We start from the raw sequence: 21,889 nt of genomic DNA on the forward strand, positions 1-21,889 counted from the left end.
TTCATTTCCTGGCTGTTTGCTTCAGATAAGACTTTTTTTCCCTGTCAGAGCACTTACATACTCACTTACTTTTGAGATTCTTTCTATAGTTATTCATTAGTGGAATAAGTTATGTACAGACATTTATTGAGCACCAGGTGTATGCAGGCAGTACAGATACAGGAGCCACTGTGCAAAGGAGACAAAGAACTGCCTTCTTCTGGAAGGCCAGACAGTAAACAGAGACAAACAGTGATTGCCACACAGAGGTGCTGTGTACACTACAGGGGAGGGAAGAGGTGGAGAGGAAGGGAGGAGGACTTCTCTCAGAAGGTTCACATCTGGAATCCTAGCACATAGGAGGGGGCGCCAAGAGAGTATAAGTTTGACACCAGCCTAGGCTATGTAGCAAGTCCCAGGGCCGCTTAAGCCATGTGGTGAGACCTTGTCTCAAAACAAAAAGAAAGAAAAGATGTTCCAGAAAGTTCCTCTAAGGAATCACTGTTGACAGGCACGTGCATATACCTGCCAGATGACCACTGTTAGCACACGTCTGAGGGAGGTGGTCTGAGGTGGAAGGTTTAGTATGTTTGCCATGATAGCCTTGTTCAATTTTGGCAACATGGGATTCAGAAGAGAAAACATTGGGAATTTTAGAGTAGAATGACCTGCTGTGATTTCCACTTTAGGAGGACACGCCCTGGTTGTTCTGGTAGACCAGTTGTCTAGGGGTGAGAGTAGAAGTAAGATCAGCCAGGAGCTAACACACCAGGAAACGATGTCCTGGTGAAACAGGTGGTGATAAAGAGGGCCATCCTGTTGACAGCTCATTTCCTGTGAGGGCGTGATCTGCTCACACAGTGCTAGTGCGCCTGTGGGTTTGGTCTAGCCTTTTCATCCACTCTAGACTGAGGGTCAGCCTCACAGTTGTCCTAAGTCTCTGAGAAAACAGCAAGGACCTCCTGGTGCAGAGGCATGCGAAGGCTGTTGGGTTATCCAGACTGTTTCTTAACCCCCAGTGCTGACTTCTTTCAGTGAGCCCTTAGAAGCGTACATCTACTTTGGACCCGTGTACTACCAGAAGCTGAAGCACATGGTGCTGGATAAGATGCACGCCCGGGCCCGGGGACCACGCGCCGTGCTCACCAGGTAAGGGAAGTGATGCTGCAGTCAAGTCATCGGACGCTTGTCTGTGGGATAAACAGTCCCAGCAAAACTCCTGTTTCCCTTAAGATATCCACATTTGGGTGTGTTAGACACATTGCCTTAGTCCCTTTCTATTGCTGTGATTAAAAACACCATGACCAAAGGCAGCTTGAGCAGGAGAGAATTCTTATGACTCTCAGGCGGCACTTCATCACTGACAGAAGCCCGGACAGGAATTCAAGGCAGGAACTGAAGCAGAGACCATAGAGCTGCTTACTATCTTGCTCCTCATGGCTTGCTCAGCCTGATCTCTTATACCACTCAGGACTACCTGCCTAGGAACATCACCACCCACAGTGAGCGCCGACCCTCCCACATCATCCATTAATCAAGAAAATGTCCAACAAGCTTGCCTACAGGCCAGTCTTAAGGAGGCATTTTCTCAATTGAGGTCTTTCCTCTCAGAAGACTGTAGCATATGTCATGTTGGAAAAAAAACAAACAAAAAAGTAGCCAGCACAATTGATCCCTTGTGAACTTCAACCATAACTTTTACTTTCTCATCTGTCCCAAGGATGTTGTTTTAGTATTAATATCAATATCACAATATAAAACATCCCACCTTTTAAAAGTTCCATGGTCTTTAAAAATTCAAAGTTTCTCTAAAATTTCAAAGTCTCCTAGCTGTAAGCTCCTGTAAAACCTAAAAGAAGGTAAACACTCGGTTACTCCAGGAGGGAAGATCGGCAGAGCCACAGGCCAGTCAGCTCAGAGCCTGTTGTCAGTGTTGTGGTGAACGGCTTTCTGTAGTGTAGGTCTATTTCCATAGGTTCAACATGCAGAGAAAAGAGATTGGGGAAAATAAAATTGTACCAAAGGCAGTGAGGTGCTCCATGGGTAAGGCTGCCTCCGGATCCTATCTCCCCAAAGTCCTCGTCACGGATGGCAGTACCTACTTCACAGAGTGATAGTACTACAGACCGAATACCAGGCACATGACAGATGTTTGATGGCTGTCTGGGCCTCTCATTTTCACTGATCATTTTCACTGATCTCATTTCACTGGATAAATGGGAAGAAAATGGGGCAGCCACCATTTGGCTTTGCTTTTTGAAAGCCAAACTCAGTCTTGAGCATAACTTGAACAGATGCAGTGCCTATTAAAATTATAGATGTGTGTGTGTGTGTGTGTGTGTGTGTGTGTGTGTGTGTGTGTGTGTGTATGCTTCAAAATGCTGGAAAGGGTCTGGAGAGATGGCTTAGTGGTTAAGAGCACTTGTTACTCTTGCAGAGGACCTGGATTCAATTGCCAGCACTTACATGGTAGTTCACAACCATCTATAACTCCAGTTCTAGGGGATCCCACACCCTTTTTTGATCTCTGAAGGCACCAGGAACACACATGGTGTACATACGTGCAGCAAAACACTCATACATAAGATAGAATAATCTTCTTTAAATGTTTTTAAAGACGAAAAGGGAAGAAGAGCTAAGATTCTCTAGGTAGTTATTGCCTGAGCAGTAAGACCGCCAGGGGCCAGGTGTTGTCCCTTCTGATCAGTTATAGTGTCCCTTTTCAACATGGAGCTTGTCTGGGACAGTTGACTATAGTCAGTTATCTCAGGCTGATGAAGTGCAAGCATGGAGACCGCCCATATGTAGATAACCACCGTCACCTGTCCAGCCATCTCCAGTGGAGAGAGTGCCTGTCCATGGTGCATCTGCCAGCAGATAAAAATGGGGAAGGTTGTGTTCATGGTGAAGTTTCCTCCATGGAGTGCTCCTCCAGACCTTTTAGTTAGCTTTTTTAGTTCACATTTGTAGCTTTTTCTGTCAAATAATCTGCTCTTCATTTGATTTCTCTTGGTAACATTCAGCTATAACAACAAGCAGCATGACCATTTCAGCATATGTTGGGAGGCACCGTGTTCTCTGTGTCATGGGGAGTCCATCAAGGAAGTAGCAGGCTGTGGGGCTGTTCTGGTTTGCTTTCTGCTATAGCTATAAAATACTGACTAGAACCAACTTGGGGAGGAAAGGTTTATTTGGCTTACAGGTTACAGTCATCCCCCAGGGGAGCCAAGGCAGGAACTGCAGAGACCGCAGAGGAGCACTGCTTACTGGCTTGCTTCCCCTGTCCATACAGGCTGGGCTCTCCCACATCAATCAGCAATTAAAAAAATAAAAAATGGTCCACAGACATGTGCACAGTCTAATTTGATGGAGGCAGTTCTTCATTTGACATTCCCTGTTCCCTGGGTGGGTCTAGAGGTTCTCAGCAAGTTCACAAAAGCTAAGCAGCACAGAGCCCTTGCAGGAGCTACTGGAGACCTATGTTTCTTCATCGTCTAAGTCTCTTTTTCTCTAAGTAACAGAGAACTAAGGCATCTCTGAAAATACTCAAAGGCATTATACTAGCCTAATAGCAGTGACCATGATGTGAGAGTAATGAATGCTAACATTAGGATTGGGGAATTATGTAAACAATATATTTTTATATTATGGCTATAGTGGTATGTTGTATGATAAGGACTATATAATTATGGGGGGTTTTTTTGTTTTGTTTTGTTTTGTTTTGTTTTTCGAGACAGGGTTTCTCTGTGTAGCTTTGTGCCTTTCCTGGAACTCACTTGGTAGCCCAGGCTGGCCTCAAACTCACAGAGATCCGCCTGCCTCTGCCTCCCAAGTGCTGGGATTAAAGGTGTGTGCCACCATAGCCCGGCCTATAGTTATGTTTTTTTCACAGTGATAGCCACTAGCTTGCTCTCTGGAAGCTCTTCAGAGACCGAGCAGTTCCAGGTCACTGTTTGATGTGGTTCAGATGCGGAAGGGCCTGCTCAAAAGCCTTGCTTTTGGTCAGTGTGTGACGCTGCCTCTATTTTCCTTGTCTAATGCATGTCTGCTCATTTACTACAAAGGCAGCCCACTGAAGGGCGATCTCGTGATGGTGGCTTGCGTCTTGGAGAAATGGAACGTGATTGTTTAATCGGCTATGGAGCAAGTATGCTTTTGCTGGAGAGACTAATGATCTCAAGTGATGCCTTTGAGGTTGATGTCTGTGGGCAGTGTGGACTCCTGGGATATTCTGGCTGGTAAGTGGATAGACACCACATCTCTCAGACCACATCCCTTGGCTAGGTAGTGGCCCAAGAACTGTCCATGACCAGACTCAACATACTCTGTAGTCTTTGCCTGTGATCATGTGTGTGCCCCCACTTGTCCAAACATCCCCATGAGTAGATGTTTGTATGTTGTGTCTTTAATGCTGTATTTATACTGCTGTAGTTTAAGCTCCTAAGTAGGACAGATTTTCTCCTAATTTTAATATTATTGCAGGGGCTGAAGAGATGGTTAAGCACTTGTTGCTCCAGGACCTGGGTTCAGTCCCAGTGCTCATATGGTAGCTTACAACCATCCGTCCATAACTAGAATTGCAACTTAAAACAAACAAACAAAACCCTTAGGGGAAGTTGTATCAAGATCCATATTGGTAATCTTAGACCCCAAAAGCCAGATTACCCCGTATCTTACAAACAGTAACAAAGCTAGGACAAAGACCTGGTGTGTGTACTGCACCCCCCCCCCCCATGGCAAGTGCCCTGGACTGTCCACTCCATGCTGCACAGACAGTCTCTGTCTCAGCTGCTCACCCAGCATGCATTCAGTATCTGCTGTGTCAGATGCAGCTCTGGGTCCAGAAGAACGGTAGGAAGGAGACATGCCGGCTGCTCCCTGCATTCTGTCTGTCTCACAGATGCACTCTCCCGTTTGCACCTGTAGATGCTCAATGAAAATGTAACTGCTAACTGACCCCTCACATTGTGGAACTAACCAATAAGTTCATTATATAATTTATAAAGTTTTTTATTTCCATGTACAGTCGAGTGTCTAAAAGCCATCTTAATGGGTGATGTTCCCTGGGTTATTTGTTTTGTATAGTTGTAGAACCTTTCTTGTTTGTAATCACTCCACTGCCACCAGCATACAAAAAGATCTGCTTAGGGGTATCAGGGTCTGCAGCCCTGCAGTCCCCGGGTCACTGACAGAGCCTGTGGTCCCTCTGTGGTCCCTCTGATCCATCGCAGTGTCTAAGATAGACGTTCCACGGATGGAGAATAGCCATGATATCCTACCCCCCTCATTGGCCCTACCCAGAGCCCCTCTTTCTCAGTGTGAAGCTAAGTGAGCAGTCATTGCTGGAGTTTGAGGAACGCATGGTCACCTTTTCCTCTCTCCAGTCTTACTTTCTGCCTTTCTTTATAAGCTGCCACTTCTTGGTTAGATCAGGCAGGTCAGGAATCAGCAATGGGCCAGGCCTGCAAGATGCTTAGAAAGTAAAGGTGCAGCCAAGCGGTGGTGGCAGTGGCAGTGGCGCACGCCTTTAATCCCAGCACTCGGGAGGCAGAGGCAGGTGGATCTCTGTGCATTTGAGGCCAATCTGGTCTACAGAGCGAGTTCTAGAACAGCTAAGGCTACACAAAGAAACCCTGTCTCAAAAAAACAAAAAGAAAGAGAAAAAAAGTAAAGGTGCATGCAAACCTGATGACCTGAGTTCCAGCCCCAGGACCGCATGGGAAAGAGTAGAATCTCACCTATTGTCCTCTGACCTCCAGGTGTGCACGGTGGCACGCACAGGCCTGCAGACATACACAGGCACACACATACAAACAAATGGTAGATAAATACAAACAAATGGTAGATAAATAGAGTAAATGTTTTGTTTTTTGTCTTTTTTTAAAGAGCAAAGGGACTTCTTAGAGCACAATATATACTTGCTAGCTTGGTAACAAACCTTTTAAGAGATTATTTTATGATTGTAGTGTAGATGAATTGATGAGTGTAGTCAGATGTTTCTCTCCCACCCATTCAGAAGCCAAATATGAATTGTAAGTGCTCGGCCAGTAGCTCAGGCTTATTACTAGCTAACTCTTACATTTAAATTAACCCATTTCTATTAATCTATGTATTGCCATGTGGCTCGTAGCTTTACCTGTCCTCTAGCATGTCTTGCTTCCTTGTCTCCCCTCTCTGCCCTCCTTCTTCCCATCATTCTCAGTTTGACTTTTCTGCCTAACTTCCTGCCTAGCTACTGACCTGTCTGCTTTTTATTAACTAATGAGAGTAATGCATATTCATAATGTAGAAAAGGATTGTTCTATAGCATTTCTCCCTTATTGTCTAATTAAAAAGGAAGGTTTTAACCTTAATAAAGTAAAACTATATACAACAAAATCAGTGATTAAGTACAAATTACAGTAATAATATCCAAACCATTAGCATTTGGCAAAACTAGAAAAAGTACTTAATTATCTATCTTATCTTGGTGAGTCTAAAGTTTTGTATCTAATTTATCTTTTATCGTAACCAAGAAAAACTGTAACTAGCCTATCTAGTCTTCAGCTGTATCAAAGACCCCCAAAAGGGTGAAATGTTACCTAATGACAGGGACATCTCGCTGCCTGGACAGTCACTTAAAGTTCCTCTGTAACATTGGGGCATCTGTCTTTGGCCCACAGGCCTAGTATAGCTGACAGATTTTTCTCAAAGCAGGAAATTATGAAGGACTGTCCTACCATGTCTTGGCATAGTATGGTAGTCACTTTCTTTTATGTCCTGCTGGTCCAGTTTGGTCAGTAACTGTCACAATTGAGGCAAGTTTCTCTGCCCACATGGCTAGCTTTTGCCATGAAGAAAGCAAACTCCATATGGAGTTTCTTTGATAACCGTCATGTCCTTTTAAGTAGGCTGGTGCTGCCAGGAGCAAACCCGTCTCACTGTCATGAAAGGCCTTAGGTTATTAAACATATTAAATGCCATATTCTGTAGGTCTTTGAAGTGTTTCAAGACCATCTCTCTAAATATCTCTTTAACCTTGAAAACATACCTAATATGACTATAAGTTTGAATATTGTAGATGGTTATTAATCTGTATTCCTTAATTATGCATTATACTTTTAAATGAGTTGTATAAACACAATACCTTAAACAAAAGTAGAAAAATACATACAGAATAACAAAATTAACTTTAAATTTGTATCAATAAACTAAAATCTATACCAGTGTAAAATATGTAAGATTAATAGTTGGGTTTTTTTTTTGGGGGGGGGGGTTAAAGGTAGATTCAGTAATTTACCCTTTATCCTATCATTTCTGTATCCCCCCCCCCTTTTCTTTTCAGAACAAGATCCCTGAATCTAATCTCCTTTGTTTAGCTTTTTTCCTGACCATTATCCATAACAACTTGTAACCAATCCCCCTAAAGGATGACAAACGTTCATAATTTATTTTTGGGAATGTGGGCATAGTCCTCTAGACTACATCCTGCTAATTGAGGGCACTGGTAATCTTTGGGGGACCCTTGAGAAAATTCAAGATTATCATCAAGTCCTGACTGGAATATTTTGTGAGGCTGGATCATCTCAGCCAATCACCTTGAAGCTGTTCTGGATTTAGAACACATAGGAAACTGCAACAGAGGCACTCTGAGATGTTGGATCATCTGGGCCATCCACTCCCATTGGAGATTTGGGGGGGGGGAGTGTGGAGGATGGGTCTTCCTCGGCCAAACCTGATTTTTTCTGAACCTGAAATGAATCCAGAGCCTCTCGTTTCCTATAGAAACAAAAGCATAACCTCTTCCCCAAAGTAATATGTCTTTTGACTTAAATTTTGTAGTCAAGATAATTTTAAAATATATAAGTTGGTTTAATATAGCAGTTTCTTTAATCCAAGGCCTCTTAGCAGCCAAAAAATTTAAAGACAACACAGTAATACACATAGTCCAGACTCGGTTTTCCATCTTCATGTGGCTTATTATATTTTTATTCTATTCCTTTTTAAGGACTTTATTATTTTAAAACTATATTTTTTTAATCTAAGACTGTATATATTCTTTTTTTTTTCTTTTCTCTCCCAAGCCTACACATATTTTTAAACACACTGTGGCCTGTTTAGAGGCTCTTTTTGTCTGAATCTGTCCTTACTGTGCATCTATAACCTTTTCTGTCTGCATGAGCAAAAAAACTGCTGTGTAGCTTAGATCATGGCATGCTGGTGCTGGCTCCTTCCCCTTTCTCTGAAAGTCTAGTCTCATGGCAGAGGCATGTTTACTTAATATTATTTATAAATGCTCAGCTGATAGCTCAGGCTTGTTACTAGCTAACTCTTACATTTTAAATTAACCATTTCTATTAATCTGTGTATTGTCACATGGCTCGTGGCTTTTCCTGTCTTCTTAACATGTCTTGCTTCCTGGGCAGCTGGCTGGTGTCTCCCCTGATTCCACCCTCCTTCCCATCATTCTCAGATTGGCTTTCCTGCCTAACTTCCTGCCCAGCTACCACCCAGGCAGCTTTTTATTAACCAAGGAGAGTAATATATATTCGTAGTGTAGAAAAGGATTGTTCCACAGCAGGTGAGTCCTGTTTATGAAGAAACTGTTAATTTGGACACAATGGAAAAGTGTCCCCTTTTAATTTCATTCTTTCCCTAAGGTCACAGAGTTGGTGATGTTCTTATGAGAATAAGCCTACCCTTTGCTATCAATGAGATGAGGTTTGTTCAGTCTTAGGAAGTCAGTTGTCTTCTGAAATGCATATAGAGCATAGTGTGTGGTGAATAACAAATAGACAGAGAGCAATAGCCTTATAGGATGGGGCCTGGAGCCTAGTTCCCCATCCTTAAACCCTTCAGTCTGGCACAAGAGTTCTCATTTCATCTTCCTTGTATTTCTCCCCTCCTCTGAAAGAAAAAGGAACAGTGAAGCGGGTTCCCCAGGCCCAAGCCTTTGTCTCTGTGCTCGGTGCTTGGGTACAGCTGGCATCAGGCTGGACAGACGGCTCTATCTCATTAAACCTCTGCCTCCTTTGCTGCTTTGCTTCTGTCTAGTGTCAAGCTCATCTGATTGCAGCCCTGATCATGCGTTCAGTGTGCTATCCTTTGAAAGGACTTGATCAGGTCATGTGGTCTGACAGTCTTTATCTGTAGCTACATAGACCTTAAGACACCGTATGTCTAATTTGAGTGCCCTACTTATACTCTGTTGCCAGCAGAAGAAAATCCTAACCCATTCTGTCGTCTGGCTGCCTCTTCATGAGCTGCTGTCTGGCTGAGCAGCATAATGATGCTGTCATTTGCCCTGTCATTACCTGGTCTGTGCGCCCAGCTGATGGGAGGGAGGAAGCACAGCTAGCTGGAGACTCTTGCCCTTTAATAAGCCACACAATGGAGGCTGGGTAATTAAGAAGTTCAGTGTCTTGGACCCGTGAGTGACTTGCACATTAGTAAGGCATTGCTATGGGGAGGTTTACAGCAAGACTGTTGTTTCTCAGAGGACCCGGACAGAAGTCACCAGTGAGCCCTATTAAGGTAATTAGCTCGTGGAGGATGCTGCACTGGGCATGCGCCTCGGGTGCAGCCACAGCTTCCTCCTCTTGCTGTCTTCATCCTAGAGATCAGTTTACTTTATTGTTCTTGGTCAGGTTTCTGTCTCTGCAAGTAGTTCAGCCATAGAGTAAATTAGCTTACATATGTATGTATGTGTAAATAAAGAACATTGGAATGTTTTGAATGGTTATATTAAGAAGATTAATTGGTTATTCAGGCTATGAATCAGCACATACGAAAATTTTAACTAGATTAACCGAAATTGGAGCCACCATGTATATACAGGATAGGAAAACCAGGAAGAAGGTACCCCAGTTCAGTCTGTTTCCCCAATCTAACTAAAGTAGTATATGGGTATGATTCCTGAATAGTTTAGACCCACACAGGCACATTAAAAACATGTCTTGATTCTAATGCTTTAAAGAAGTCTTTGGGCTGTCTTTTAAGAGATTTTATATTGCTGAAGTTTCTATCATCACTGTGTCTCTGCTGTCAGCATCGGGGATGGTGCAGCTTTCTCCCACCGGACCCCCCACCAGGGGTTCTGTCCTGTAGGTCACTATCACCATGTAAGTTCTCATCCCCAGTATTTGCTCTGCTTTTCTGAAGTTTAAACAAGGGAAAGAGTATGATGTCTGTCTCACACTTACCTCAGGACCCGGTAGATGGCATGGGATCCGCTGCAAGTTTGAAGCCAGCCTGGTCTGCATGGCGCGCGCGCGCGCACACACACACACACACACACACACACACACACACACACACACACACGAAAGCAAGCAGTCGCTGTAGAAATAGCCCTTGCTCAAAGTTACAAGTCTGGGTACAGACATTCCCACCTCCCAGAGATGACTGCTGGTATAATTGAGTGGCAGTGTCCTTGGAGCATGGCTGATTGCCCTTTCTCTTCAGCTTTTACTTACTTTTTAAATCGTAAACCCTCTCAAGATTTTGATAATAGAAGAAGATCCAAACATGAACCTTTAAAAAAAATGAAAAGACCTCATACAGCCTAGGCTGGCCTTGAACTTATGATCCTCTTGCTTCTCCTCCCAGGTGCTAAACTTACAGGATCGTAGGAATGCACCATCACATCCACCCAAATATATACGTTTTTTTCTTTGACATTTATTCTTAGTTTTTGTATTTATGTATTAACTACAGATGCCATTGGGTACTTACAGAGGTTGCAGGTCTTGGTCCTGCTTGCATCTGCTGGTCTTGGTCCGTCCCCCGTCCCCCGTCCCCCCCCCCGTGGGACCTAGGGATCAGACTCATCAGACTAGGTGAAGCCCCCACTGAGTCGGCTCGCCTGCCCTGGCTTCTTCTCCCTCTCCTTTCAGTGGGTGCTTTCCCTGCTAGCAGTCTGTGGAGGCCAGAAGAGGAGGTCAGATTCCCTGGGACTGGAGTTCCAGATGGTTGTGAGCCATCGTATGGATGCTGGGCCTCAAACACATGTCCTCTGGAAGAGCAACCAGTGTTCTTAACCATTGGGCCGTCTCTCTAGTCCCTCTTTACTTTTGCATCTTACAAGTCTTTTCAAACCTTTGATGTGTTTGGGGCTTAGAAATCCATCTGAGGGAGCCTGGGTATTGTCTTACTAATGGAGTATTTTACTCTACAGTGTATCCTGAACATCTCCCATTTCCATGACTGTGAGTCTGCTGTGACGTTGAGTGACTATAACACTCTTCTGTATAAATGTCCTAGAATGAGAACCAGCTGGTTCTCTGAGCTCCAGCTCTGTGGTCTTGTTAATAGCCTCGCTGTGGACGCTCTTCTGAGTCTTCTACTGGAAAACCTGGAAGGACAACTCACGTCCTCCCCAAGGGGCCTTCTGTAGTCATAGATTAGGAGTGAGACCAGAAGAGGGCGAAGAATCTGACATAGTGTGGCTAGCATGTTGGCTGGGATGCAGGCTGTTGCAGGGGTCAAGTGGAAATATTTGCATGTACATATACACATTTCTCAGGAATATTTTGCAAGGGATAGCTTACTGTAAATACTTTCAGATAGACCAGTCCTGAGGCCACTGCTGCTCTATTTAAAAGGCTTCTTTTTCATCAGACTTGACGTGCCTCAGTGGTAGGAACTGAATTTTTTAGTGAGTGTGTTTCAGAGAACAGTGTGGTACAGAGATGCCCCCAAACACAATGTGGATTGGTGGATTCAGCTGAAAACTCCAACAGAGAAACAGCTGACTCAGTTCCTGGTGGTTCCAGTTTCTGGGATTCTTTCAAAACAGTTTGACGCAAATGTATTCCCTTTTGAAGAGAAAGTCCTAGAAATGTGGATGGACTCAAGTTGCACACTTTTAAACTGCAGAGGTTGGTTTGTATCGTTCTTGACTTTGAGTCCACAGAGGTCCCTCTAACTTTGGAGCCATCAGTCCGTGTCTGACAGGGATGGGCTGCTGGGGAGAGGACGTAGCGTACTGTTGCCTTAGTTGCCGCCCCCTCTGATGCATGCTGACTTGGGTTTCAGGTGCCACTACTGCAAGTCGTCATGCCACGTGTCCTCGCTCCGCATCCCGTACGCCTGCAAGCTGCTCTTCCAGGAGCTGCAGTCCATGAACATCATCCCCAGGTTGAAACTGGCCAAGTACAATGAGTAAGGATGGGACACGGCCGGACTCTGAGTGACTTCTGAGAGTCAAAAAAAAGCTGAGAGGAGGAGCAGCAGCCTTCTGGGTTCCAAAAGGCTGACTGGACAGCCTTGACCAAGAGCTTTGATTTACGAGAGATGCCGGCCCCCCAGACCACAGCCTCGTGCCGATTCACAGGGGCACACAAGCTAGAGAGGTTATGAACTGCTGTTGATTTTCTTTTGATTTGAGTTAGAATCTCACTCTGTAGTCCAGGCTGGATTTGAGCTCATCTCAATCCTCCTGCCTCCATCTCTCACAAGTGCTGGATTTACAGGTATGAGCAAGCATGCCTGGCTTATTTATGTTGTTACATTTTAAAATGTACTGATTTAGAAAAACCTTCCTTACAATTCCCCATGACATCTTCTGGTTAACAGAACTCTGGTTTCTCATCAGATGTGCAGGAGGTAAAAAGTTGTTTGAATTGGGACTAGGAAGTTGGCTGTCAGTAAAGTATCTGTTGGCGCAAACATGAAGCCGAGTTCATCCCCAGCGACCCACATAAGAGCTGGACATGCACCTAGCACCCGTGTGGGTCTGCTGCTGTGGAGGTGGGGTCGGGAGCAGCCAGGCAGGTCCTGAGCTTGCAGCCAGTGTAGCCAATCAGGGCACTTCAGGTTCAGTGACAGATCCTGGCTTAAGAACTGAAGCGGGGAGTGGTGAGGAAGACTCCCAGTGTCCACCTCTGGCCCCACACACGTACGGATAGTTAGACTTGTTGGGAGAAGTAAACTGACACCCAGGGGTGACACATGGGCTCTCTGGGGCGTGGAAGGGCCAGCGGTTACATAAGTCTCACACACTGAGACTTGAGTCTTGGTGGGATGTGATCAGTGCAGCCTGCCTTGTAAGAATGTCCTTCCTTAAATATCAGATGGCAGTTATTTTGAACCTCCAAAATACCTGGGTACAGTGTGTGGACACGTGGTCATCCTTGTCCCTTCCATTCCTACCAGGATGTTAATTGTCCATTCTCCCTACTGTTGTACCCTGAAGCCCAATAAGTATTTGTACTAATGATTATTTATATTAAAAAATAAAAGAGTCCAAAAGCATTGAGTAATGAAGGGTCCGGGCTCTGTTCTCAGCATCGTGCCACATGGAAATGCTCCTGAGAGAACTGACAGGTCTGGGCACTGACAGAGATCAGACTCCAGTGTGAAAAAGAGGCTGAGGGGCCCCAGGACTTTTCAGACCACCGCTCACCCCAGGCTAAGACAGGTGGCCCAAGGGACCAAACTAGGCACTGACCTGAAGACTCACCCATCTTATGTCCCTCACAATAAAGACGTGGAAGTCGGAACAGCTGCTCAGTCCAAGCAGAGGGAGCTGTGAGCGGGCAGCGTTCCTTCAGTGTGTGTGAAGTCAGAGGAGGCACCACGTGTTCCCTGAGAGTCAGCTGTTCCCTGCTTCATCTCACCTTTCTCCATATTGATGGCCCCTCCACGTCACTGTACTTGGGCTGTGTGCTTCCTTGGTCCACAGAGGGATTTTTTCCTGCGGTGATCTTGATTCCACCAACTCCATCAAGGTTGGTAAGCCCGCAGTGCCGGGCCATGTTGTCACCGAACACTCAGGTCCTTTGGAAGGAGTAGGCGGTGTTCTGGGTACTGGCACCAGGACATGTCGCTCAGCACTCAGTACGATGGATGGATGCACTGTATTGGGGTAGAAGGAGCAGAACATGCTTCTTGATGAACGTGGAGTCCAGGAAGGTGGGCCAGTCTGTGAGCAGACCAAACTCAACTCATGGGTGTTGTACAACACCCATGCACACTGAGCCACGCGCACAAGCTTGAAGCACTTTTCAGGGTGATTAGCTCCCTATTACAGCCAAAGAAACTGGGGCAGAATAGCCAAGTGGCTCCCTAGACCACACCACCACAAGGGGATGGCAAGAGCTCCAAAACCCCGGGCCTGTTTGGCTTCATCCACGATTCACCTGACGTGGTGTGTTTTAGATGTTTCCTGCAGATGAGAGGTGTGATCACCCGGAGAGTCGCTGCCTGTCTGGTGGAGGAAACTACAGTGCTCCGAGTTCACCACTGAGAAGGCTTCGGGTCTAAACTGACCTCAGTCAAGGAAAGCAGTGGGTTTCAAAGCTAGCAGAGGGCACACTGTGAGCTGTTGGGGAACGTCAGTGAGGAGACAGCAGCGCTGGGCTGTAGCGCCGTGGTGGATCACTTGCCCAGCACCCCGTTCTGTCCCCAGCACTTACACCAAAGCCACAGTTCATCAGTCTTACTCAGGTCTATTTTTTTAAAGTTATTCTCAGCCCCTGCTTTAAAAGCTACCAATTAGATCCTATTTTTAGTAAAGATGGATGATTTCCTACAGGCCGTCCATCAAGCGCCTTACCCCTGAGGGCTCTTAAAGGGTGGGAGTGGCATGCGATGCCACCCAGACTCACCCAGACTCACCCTCACGGAGGCTTCAGCGGAGCCACAGGGCTGCGGAGACTCTCGGGTGTTGCCAAGGTACCCGACCAGACAGGCTGACATCCCGCACGCACGGGGAGAAAGCTTGCTGAGTGACTCAGGGACTTTCACTGTCCCCTGGGTCTGTCGGCTCAGGCTGCTGTGACGGGTTATTTTCTTAGTTACGAAGGTTCCTGTCAGCCAACGCCTTGAGTCCCCGGGTGGCTTCTCCTTGGTGCACACTCAGAGCACACTTGGGCACCACTTCTCAGGACACCAGCCCCGCTGGTTAGCGGGCCACTTGTCCGACATCACTAGTTCTTTAAAGGGGCTGCTCTCTGGATACAGCACAGCGACAGGGCTTCGGCATGGAGACTGAGGAAACTGCTCAGTCCGTTGTACCCCTCAAGACATTTGAAACAGTTCAGGACAGAACAAGCAGACATGTGGGAAGTACCTATTCAAACCCAGTCACCAGAACAGTTCACTCCTAGATTGTGTGTGTGTGTGTGTGGGGTGTATGTGGATGCATGTGTGTGAGAATGTGTTGTGTGTAACAATGAGAGTATAGGGGGTGTGATTGAGTGTGGGGTTGTAAGTGTGACCATGTGTGTGCGTGCATGTAGGGGGGGTCAGTGTCCCCTGCAACATTGTCATAGCCCCAGGTTTTACAGAACCCCTACCTACTAACAATACTATAAATTACAGTATGTCATCACAGAAGAACACTGTAGGATGATGAAAATGAATTGCTACTGCATGTAATATCAGTCATCTCAAAAAAATTAATTACTGGAAAAGCCCCCAAAGATTATATATTTTGTTGGTTCTTTTTGGCCTTTGGTGGTGCAGGGAGGAATAGTCTCATGTAGCTCAGCCAGGCCTTGAGTGGTCTTGGCTTCTGATTCTCCTGCCCACACCTCCTCAGTGCTGGGTTGCAGCACCCCACCATGCCTGGTTTATGTGGTGCTGAGGATCCAACCAGGGCTCCATGCATGCTGGGCAAGCAGACTGCCAACTGAGCTACATTCCCAGACTCTTTTGGTTCAGATTAGGCAGAATTGATCTATGAAATGAAGGGGTGTGTGTGTGTGTGTGTAAAATTCCTTAAATTACATGTTCAGGGACTGGAGAGAGGGCTCAGCAGTCAAGATTCCCAGCACCCACATTGGGAGGCTCACAGCAACCTGTAACTCCAGCTCCAAATGATCCAGCACCCTCTTTTGGCCTCTATGGGCACTGCACTGATGTGCACATAAGCACACACACAAAATAGTAAGTTTTTAAAAAAGATATAATTTTTGTATTGGGTTTATGTTACTCTTTAATGCTTTTTTAAGCCTACCAGGTAACTCAGCAGTTAAGGACACAGGCTCAGCCTCATGGCTACACAATCTCAAATTGTCTCTGCTCCTTGACTTTTCCATCTTCAGAATAGAGGGATAATAGTACCATCCAGGGACTCTTTGTTTTTCCCTTTTTCAAAAAAAAATTATTCTATACGTCTTTTACATCACGGGTCTTGATCCCATTCATTTCCCTGTCCCTTCACAAATACCTTCCACCCCTGCACACACACACACACAAAACAGAATTTAAGGGTAAAAATAAAAATCTCAGGGGAGCTGCATGTGACAGTGAGTCCATGTATCTTTACTTGCAAGTGTCCAGTGTTCGTTGCAAAGAGTCATTGGTCTGGTTCGAGGCCTCTGGTTTCCACTGCACTATCAATGCTGGGTCCTCACTAGGACCCTTGGACATCCTGCTGTTGCCCTGGGCTGTGGAGATCCTGCAGCTTTGGGGCTGCAGTCAGGTTCCTTCACGTGCTCCATCAGATCATAGCTGGGGTGGATGTTGGGGCTGGCCAAGTCATAACTTTGATTCTGGCAGCTGTAGGGCTGTCCTCACCACCAAGGTGAGCTCTCCAGCACTGTCCATGCTAATTCACCTGCAGCAGTGAGCGAGGGGTGGCGCCAGTTCCTCTCCCACACCCTCAGGGTCAGCTCTCCCACACCTGCACCGTCAGGTCCAGCTCTGTTGTGTTACCCAGGCGAGGAACGGGCCACTCTTCTTCGAGTGCTGCAGCTGATGAGGGGCAGGGACACCCTCCTGCTCTTAGGACCCCCTGGGGCTCTTCTTAAGATTATATGTGAGTATGCCTGGCCCAAAACAGACTGACGCACGTCTGCTGTTTTCATCAGGAACAGCACCCTTTGTCACGTGTCTTGGCAGGACATTGATTCCCAGGGAGCTTCGTCAGGCCGAGATCCCACAAAGAGTGAAGCTCACTGGGCGACTGGTCCTGAGGCCCCTGGGTTCACAGTTGAGGCAGCAGTGGCCAGACAACACAGGCAGGCCAGGCCGCCCTGCTTCCTAACCAGGAGGAGTGACAGCGATAGTCGGAACATGCTTGGAATCGCCGCTGCTCACCACTGACATCAAAGTGAGGTGAGTTGTCAGCGCTGGAGATGCAGCGGTTTCCTGAAGCCCAGAGAACGCTTCCATGTGGGGAGCCAGCGAGCGCCGTTCCTAACGAGGCCCTGGTTGGGTGCTACATAATGGGCTCCGTTCGGCCAACACCTTTATTTGCAGTAATGAGTCGCACAAGACGGAACACTTCAGGGCATGTGGCTGGGCCCCTCCACGTGGCCTCCGCCCCGTCTGCTGTGAAATGGATGGTCAGAAAAGCAACTGTAAAAGTCACACCTCTCCTCTCTGGATTGATTCCATGTGTGTCTCACCAAAACGTGTATTTCATTTGTCGACTGCAAGGTGGACTTTTACTACACCAGACCGTGGGGCCGAGATGGGTGGGAATTCAAAGTCATGCTTCTTTGAAGAGGAAGTTTTAAACGGGGTGAGAGGTGGCGGTCCAGAAGTACATTGTTGGTTGCCAAAGCCAAGCTACCAGTTTGATTTGAGACTCCAGAAGCACTAACAGATTGGCTGCAGGAAATCAAATCTGTGTCTTGGGATATCATGGCAGAAAGTTCCAAAACGATGCGGAACTAACCTTTTCACTCATAAGGCTAAGTTGTGAGGTGAAGTACTCTTCAAGTCTGCATAATAGCTGCCATTCCACGCTCAATAAATTCTAAGCCGGGTTTGCTTCCAACCATCCACGTTAATGGAGGGAAGGAGGGATATTAGAAAATTAGGGCAGGTGATGGGTCCAGAATCCTTTGCGTCCGATGCGAGGAAGGAATTTCACTTTCGGTAAAACTAGAGGGGTAGCATGACTTTGCCTTGTTCACAGTGACACTGCATTGGGAGAAGCTGGAATACCTAACACCTCATACTAGTGACAGAGCCCTGGAGGACGGGGCAGCCTGCCACAGTGGGGATGCTTGTAGGCCAGGGACTCTCCAAGAGTTCCAACCTGGTACCCAAACATAAAGACCCAGGAGTTGTGGCCCTGTGGGTGGTTCTGGTGACACCCAAAACTTCAGGTCCAGCTAAAGCAACGGCTGCACAGCCGACCCTCCTGTCCAGCTAGCCCTGCGATGTGTAGGGGTGCCAAGGCATCCTCTCAAACACCTTAGAAACTGACTTCCTGCTTACTTGTACTTCCATGTCCTCTTGGCCTGCCCTACCCTCCCACTAGTCCTCATCCCACTTGATACTTTCCCAGCCTGCTCCTCCGTAGAAGGCGCTGTGTGGAGAGTCACGGCGGATAGCTGTCCTCCAGAACCTGCCCCGTGGCTTCCGGGCACCTACTGTTTTCAGACTTCAGCCCCCAGGTTCCCTTCCGTGACCCACCTGAGCTTCCAGCCACCCCGCAGCCTTTCTGAATGTGGAGAAGCTCTCAGCTGGTCCACCCCAGCTGCTCTTTTCCATCCTGTCCCCACCCTTGAAGGAGAGACAAGGTCACCTCTCTAAGTCAGTGCAAACGTGGCCTCCTTAGGCCATAGAGAGAATTTGAAGATGGATTTCTCAGTTCTTCCAGGTGGCTGAGCCTGAGAGAGCCAGGAAGCACAAAGTGACTTTGTACTTTCCCAAATGGAGGAAGAGTTGATACCAGCGCACATGACGGGGAGAGTTGATACCAGCGCACATGACGGGGAGAGTTGATACCAGCGCACGTGACGGGGAGGCCCTGGGAAAGCCCTACGTTGTCTGTCACTAAGCTGAGCCTCGGCTTTCTCATCTTCAAGAGAATCTGCCCTCCCCGCCCCACCTAGGCTCCTACTGGAGTAAGATGGAGAATCACCCCATTTTCTGGTCAGGAAACATGCAAAGAAGCACCTGCCCTGTGCTAGGCACTGGGACCAGCTTCCTGCTCTTTATACAGTATGTGTCCAAAGAGACCTAGTGCATCCACCAAGGTACCAGTGATGTTTGGGACTGGGTAATCCCTTGCTGGGGGAAGCTGCACTCTGCCACTGCAGGATGCTCAGCCACACCCTGTGCCTGAACTCACAGGATGCCTTTCATCTGACAATCAGACATTGCCAAGTATTCCTTGAGGGACAAAATTACCTTCAGGTTAAAACCACTGACCGAGGCAATATTCTGAAAGTGGTTTATATGTTTAAAGCAATGGGAACAATAGTAAAAGTATAGTTGTGGGGCTGTGATGGTCCAGTGGATAAGAGCACTGGCTATTCTTCTAAGGGACCTTAGTTCTATTCCCAGGACCACATAGCAACTCACAACTATCTGTGACACCAGTTCCAATGGACCTCCTCTGGGCTCTGTGGGCCCCAGGCATACATGTTGTTCATAGATAGACACTCAGACAAAACACTCACACACATAAAATTATGGCTGTACATATCAACTGACTCCACCAGGAAGTGTCAATGGAACTCAAAGCCTAGGTTTTCCTTGGTTAGACCACAGTTAGGATGACATCAGCTAAGCCCTGTTGATCATAGGTTGGTTGTTATGTGAATTTTCATTCATATTATACAATAGAATGGGCGTTTATATACCTTATAATAACATTAGAGACATAAAAAGACTAGTCACCATCTCCATTTCTATTCACGTTTGCCCAGACTTGGTTTTGTTCTGGATCTTAACCAATTTCTTGTTTTGTCTTGTTTTTCCCCCAGAGACATATAGGCAGCCCTGGACTTTGCATCTCCCTGGCTGCCACCACGAAGCAGGAATTGTTTAGCTTCTGGTCTACCTAAAGACAGAAGTCCCATCTTCTCTTTGAATGATCCCAGAGGACTAAATGGGGTGTCAGTTGGTTCTCAGTGTGCCAGTATGGCTGACACAGACAGCCTGAGGAGGAGGAGGAGGAGGCTTTACTTTAGCTCAGTTCCAGAAGCGGGGTGCATCATGTATATGTCACAGCAGGAAGAGCTGGGTGACCAAGGGTGGTGGACAGGAAATAGGGGGAGTGCCTCCTGTGTTCTCTCGTTTTTCCCACTGACTATCTGGGAGACCAGCCTACAGCATGGTGCCACTCCTGTTCAAAGAATGTCCTCCCTGACCCCCTTCGTCAGACCCCCCTGGGTGCGCTTTACTAGGCTCTGCACTTCTCACACCAGTCAAGTCGACATCGAGATTAACCATCACACAGTGGTAGGAGTGCCCTCCCCTAAGCAACCTGAAGGATGGCCTGCGCGTCAAGATGACAGCCATCACTGGGTCCTTGGAGCTCTCTGTGAGTCGCTGGAAGCTTTTCTTCCTAGTCACTGTGGGTCTCTCAGGTCCATGCAGGTGCAGCCTCCCAGGATCTGAGACAGAAATGTCCACACAGGAAATGAAATGGGAGGCTCTTGTCAGTTCATCTTACTCTGTCTGCAGGGAGCATTGTCTAATTACCTCATGCAATATCAGATGCTACAAAGATCCCAAGGCTGCAGATGTTACAGCCCCTTCCAAATAAAGTCAAGGATAGTGAACGATACACACATGAGCTTCTCTTCCCCGTCTGGGCCCACTCGAATACTCTCTGTCACTCACAGCCACCCCATATTAAACCTGTGTTTGTCCTGGCTTGACAAGAGGAGAAGACAAAGACCACCTGGGAGGCCAGAGCATGCTGGGGTCACAAGCAGGGACACATCCACCTTCAAATCCCGGTGCCACCATGTCCTGCCTTCTATGATCTTGGGTAAATTAGTTTGCTTCGGTCTCCTCATCTGCAAAAGTAAAATAATAATAGGATATTAATAATACTTGGAGTCAACCCAATTAATCTGCTCAGGCTACAAATAAGTATTAAATATCAACTCTTCTGATTCCTGGGAAGTGGACTCCTTATGGAACCTACTTGCCAGCCCTCAGATTGACTCAGAGATCATTTCTTACCTCAGTGGGGCAGCTGTTGTGCTAATACCAGAGAGTTACCTTAGAGTGGTTAGCTTACATTTTTGTTTAGAAGTCCCCAAGTAGAGCTGAGGGATGGCTCACTTAAAAAGCATGATATCCTGAATTTGGTCCTCAGAGCCCGTGTAAAAATACCAGGCATGGGGCTAGGGACATGACTAAGCATAAGGACCAGGGGTGAGTCCCCAGAATTGACATAAATGCTTTGTGGTTGTGACTGCTTTCCTCTAAGTCCAACCTTGGAAGGCAGAGAAGGGGGTCCCCAGAGCATGCTGGCTAGCAAGCCTATGATCTCTAGGTTTGATTGACAGATTGTCAATGAATAAGGTAGAAGAAAGATTGATGGTGATCCTGACATCATCCTCAGATCCCCACATGCATGTTCACACAAGTGTTCATTTTATACAGACACATGCAGATACACACACACACACACACACACACACACACACACACACACACACACACACACCAGGCGTGGTATCATGCTCTTGTAGTGCCATTGCTGAAGAGGTACAGACAAATACAGATAAACGGATCCCTGGGACTCACTGACCAGCCAGCCTGGGCTGGCTGATGGGCTCCAAAACTCAAAGGAGGTGGGTGGTATGCCTGAGGATGACACTCAGGGTTGTTCTCTGCCCTCCACATGCACACACTCATAATAAAGAACATTTTCCCAAGGAACCTTTGGTCACAGTGGAGACAGAGTCTAAAGCTGTGGCTGACTTAAAGGAAAACCCTCTTGACTGGGCAAACAAGCAGCTCCAAGTGTTTCCCTCATCCTGGGCCTAGGGAGCATTTTCACGAGTGTGGGAATTTCAAGATGTGCACATGGCTTCCCACACAGCATTCCCGCTGCTGTGTGTGACCAGATCCTATAAATGTATGTGTGTGCAAATATTCAGCTCTGTGCGGAGGACTCAGCATTCATGTCCCCTGCACAAGAATCCAGTGACCTGCATGAGAAAGAATTTGTGCATGAAGGAATCTTTGGCTTATGTGCAAAGGAAAAAGTCTCCCCTGGAAA

At 46.8% G+C, this 21,889-nt stretch overlaps 1 protein-coding gene across 1 annotated transcript in view; it reads left to right on the forward strand.

The window, feature by feature from the left end:
• The window catches only part of Polr3b (RNA polymerase III subunit B), a 115,231-nt gene extending 102,011 nt beyond the window's left edge, over window positions 1–13,220 (forward strand). The window contains exons 26-28 of the mRNA XM_028883626.2: window positions 1,015–1,128; window positions 4,044–4,217; window positions 11,995–13,220. Of these exons, the coding sequence (XP_028739459.1) occupies window positions 1,015–1,128; window positions 4,044–4,217; window positions 11,995–12,124 (418 nt within the window). The 3' untranslated portion in view covers window positions 12,125–13,220. The remainder of the gene's footprint in view (window positions 1–1,014; window positions 1,129–4,043; window positions 4,218–11,994) is intronic.
• The last annotated feature ends 8,669 nt before the right edge of the window (window positions 13,221–21,889 follow it).

The sequence above is a fragment of the Peromyscus leucopus genome, chromosome 18 (genome assembly GCF_004664715.2).
Source record: "Peromyscus leucopus breed LL Stock chromosome 18, UCI_PerLeu_2.1, whole genome shotgun sequence".
Taxonomy (NCBI): Eukaryota; Metazoa; Chordata; class Mammalia; order Rodentia; family Cricetidae; genus Peromyscus; species Peromyscus leucopus.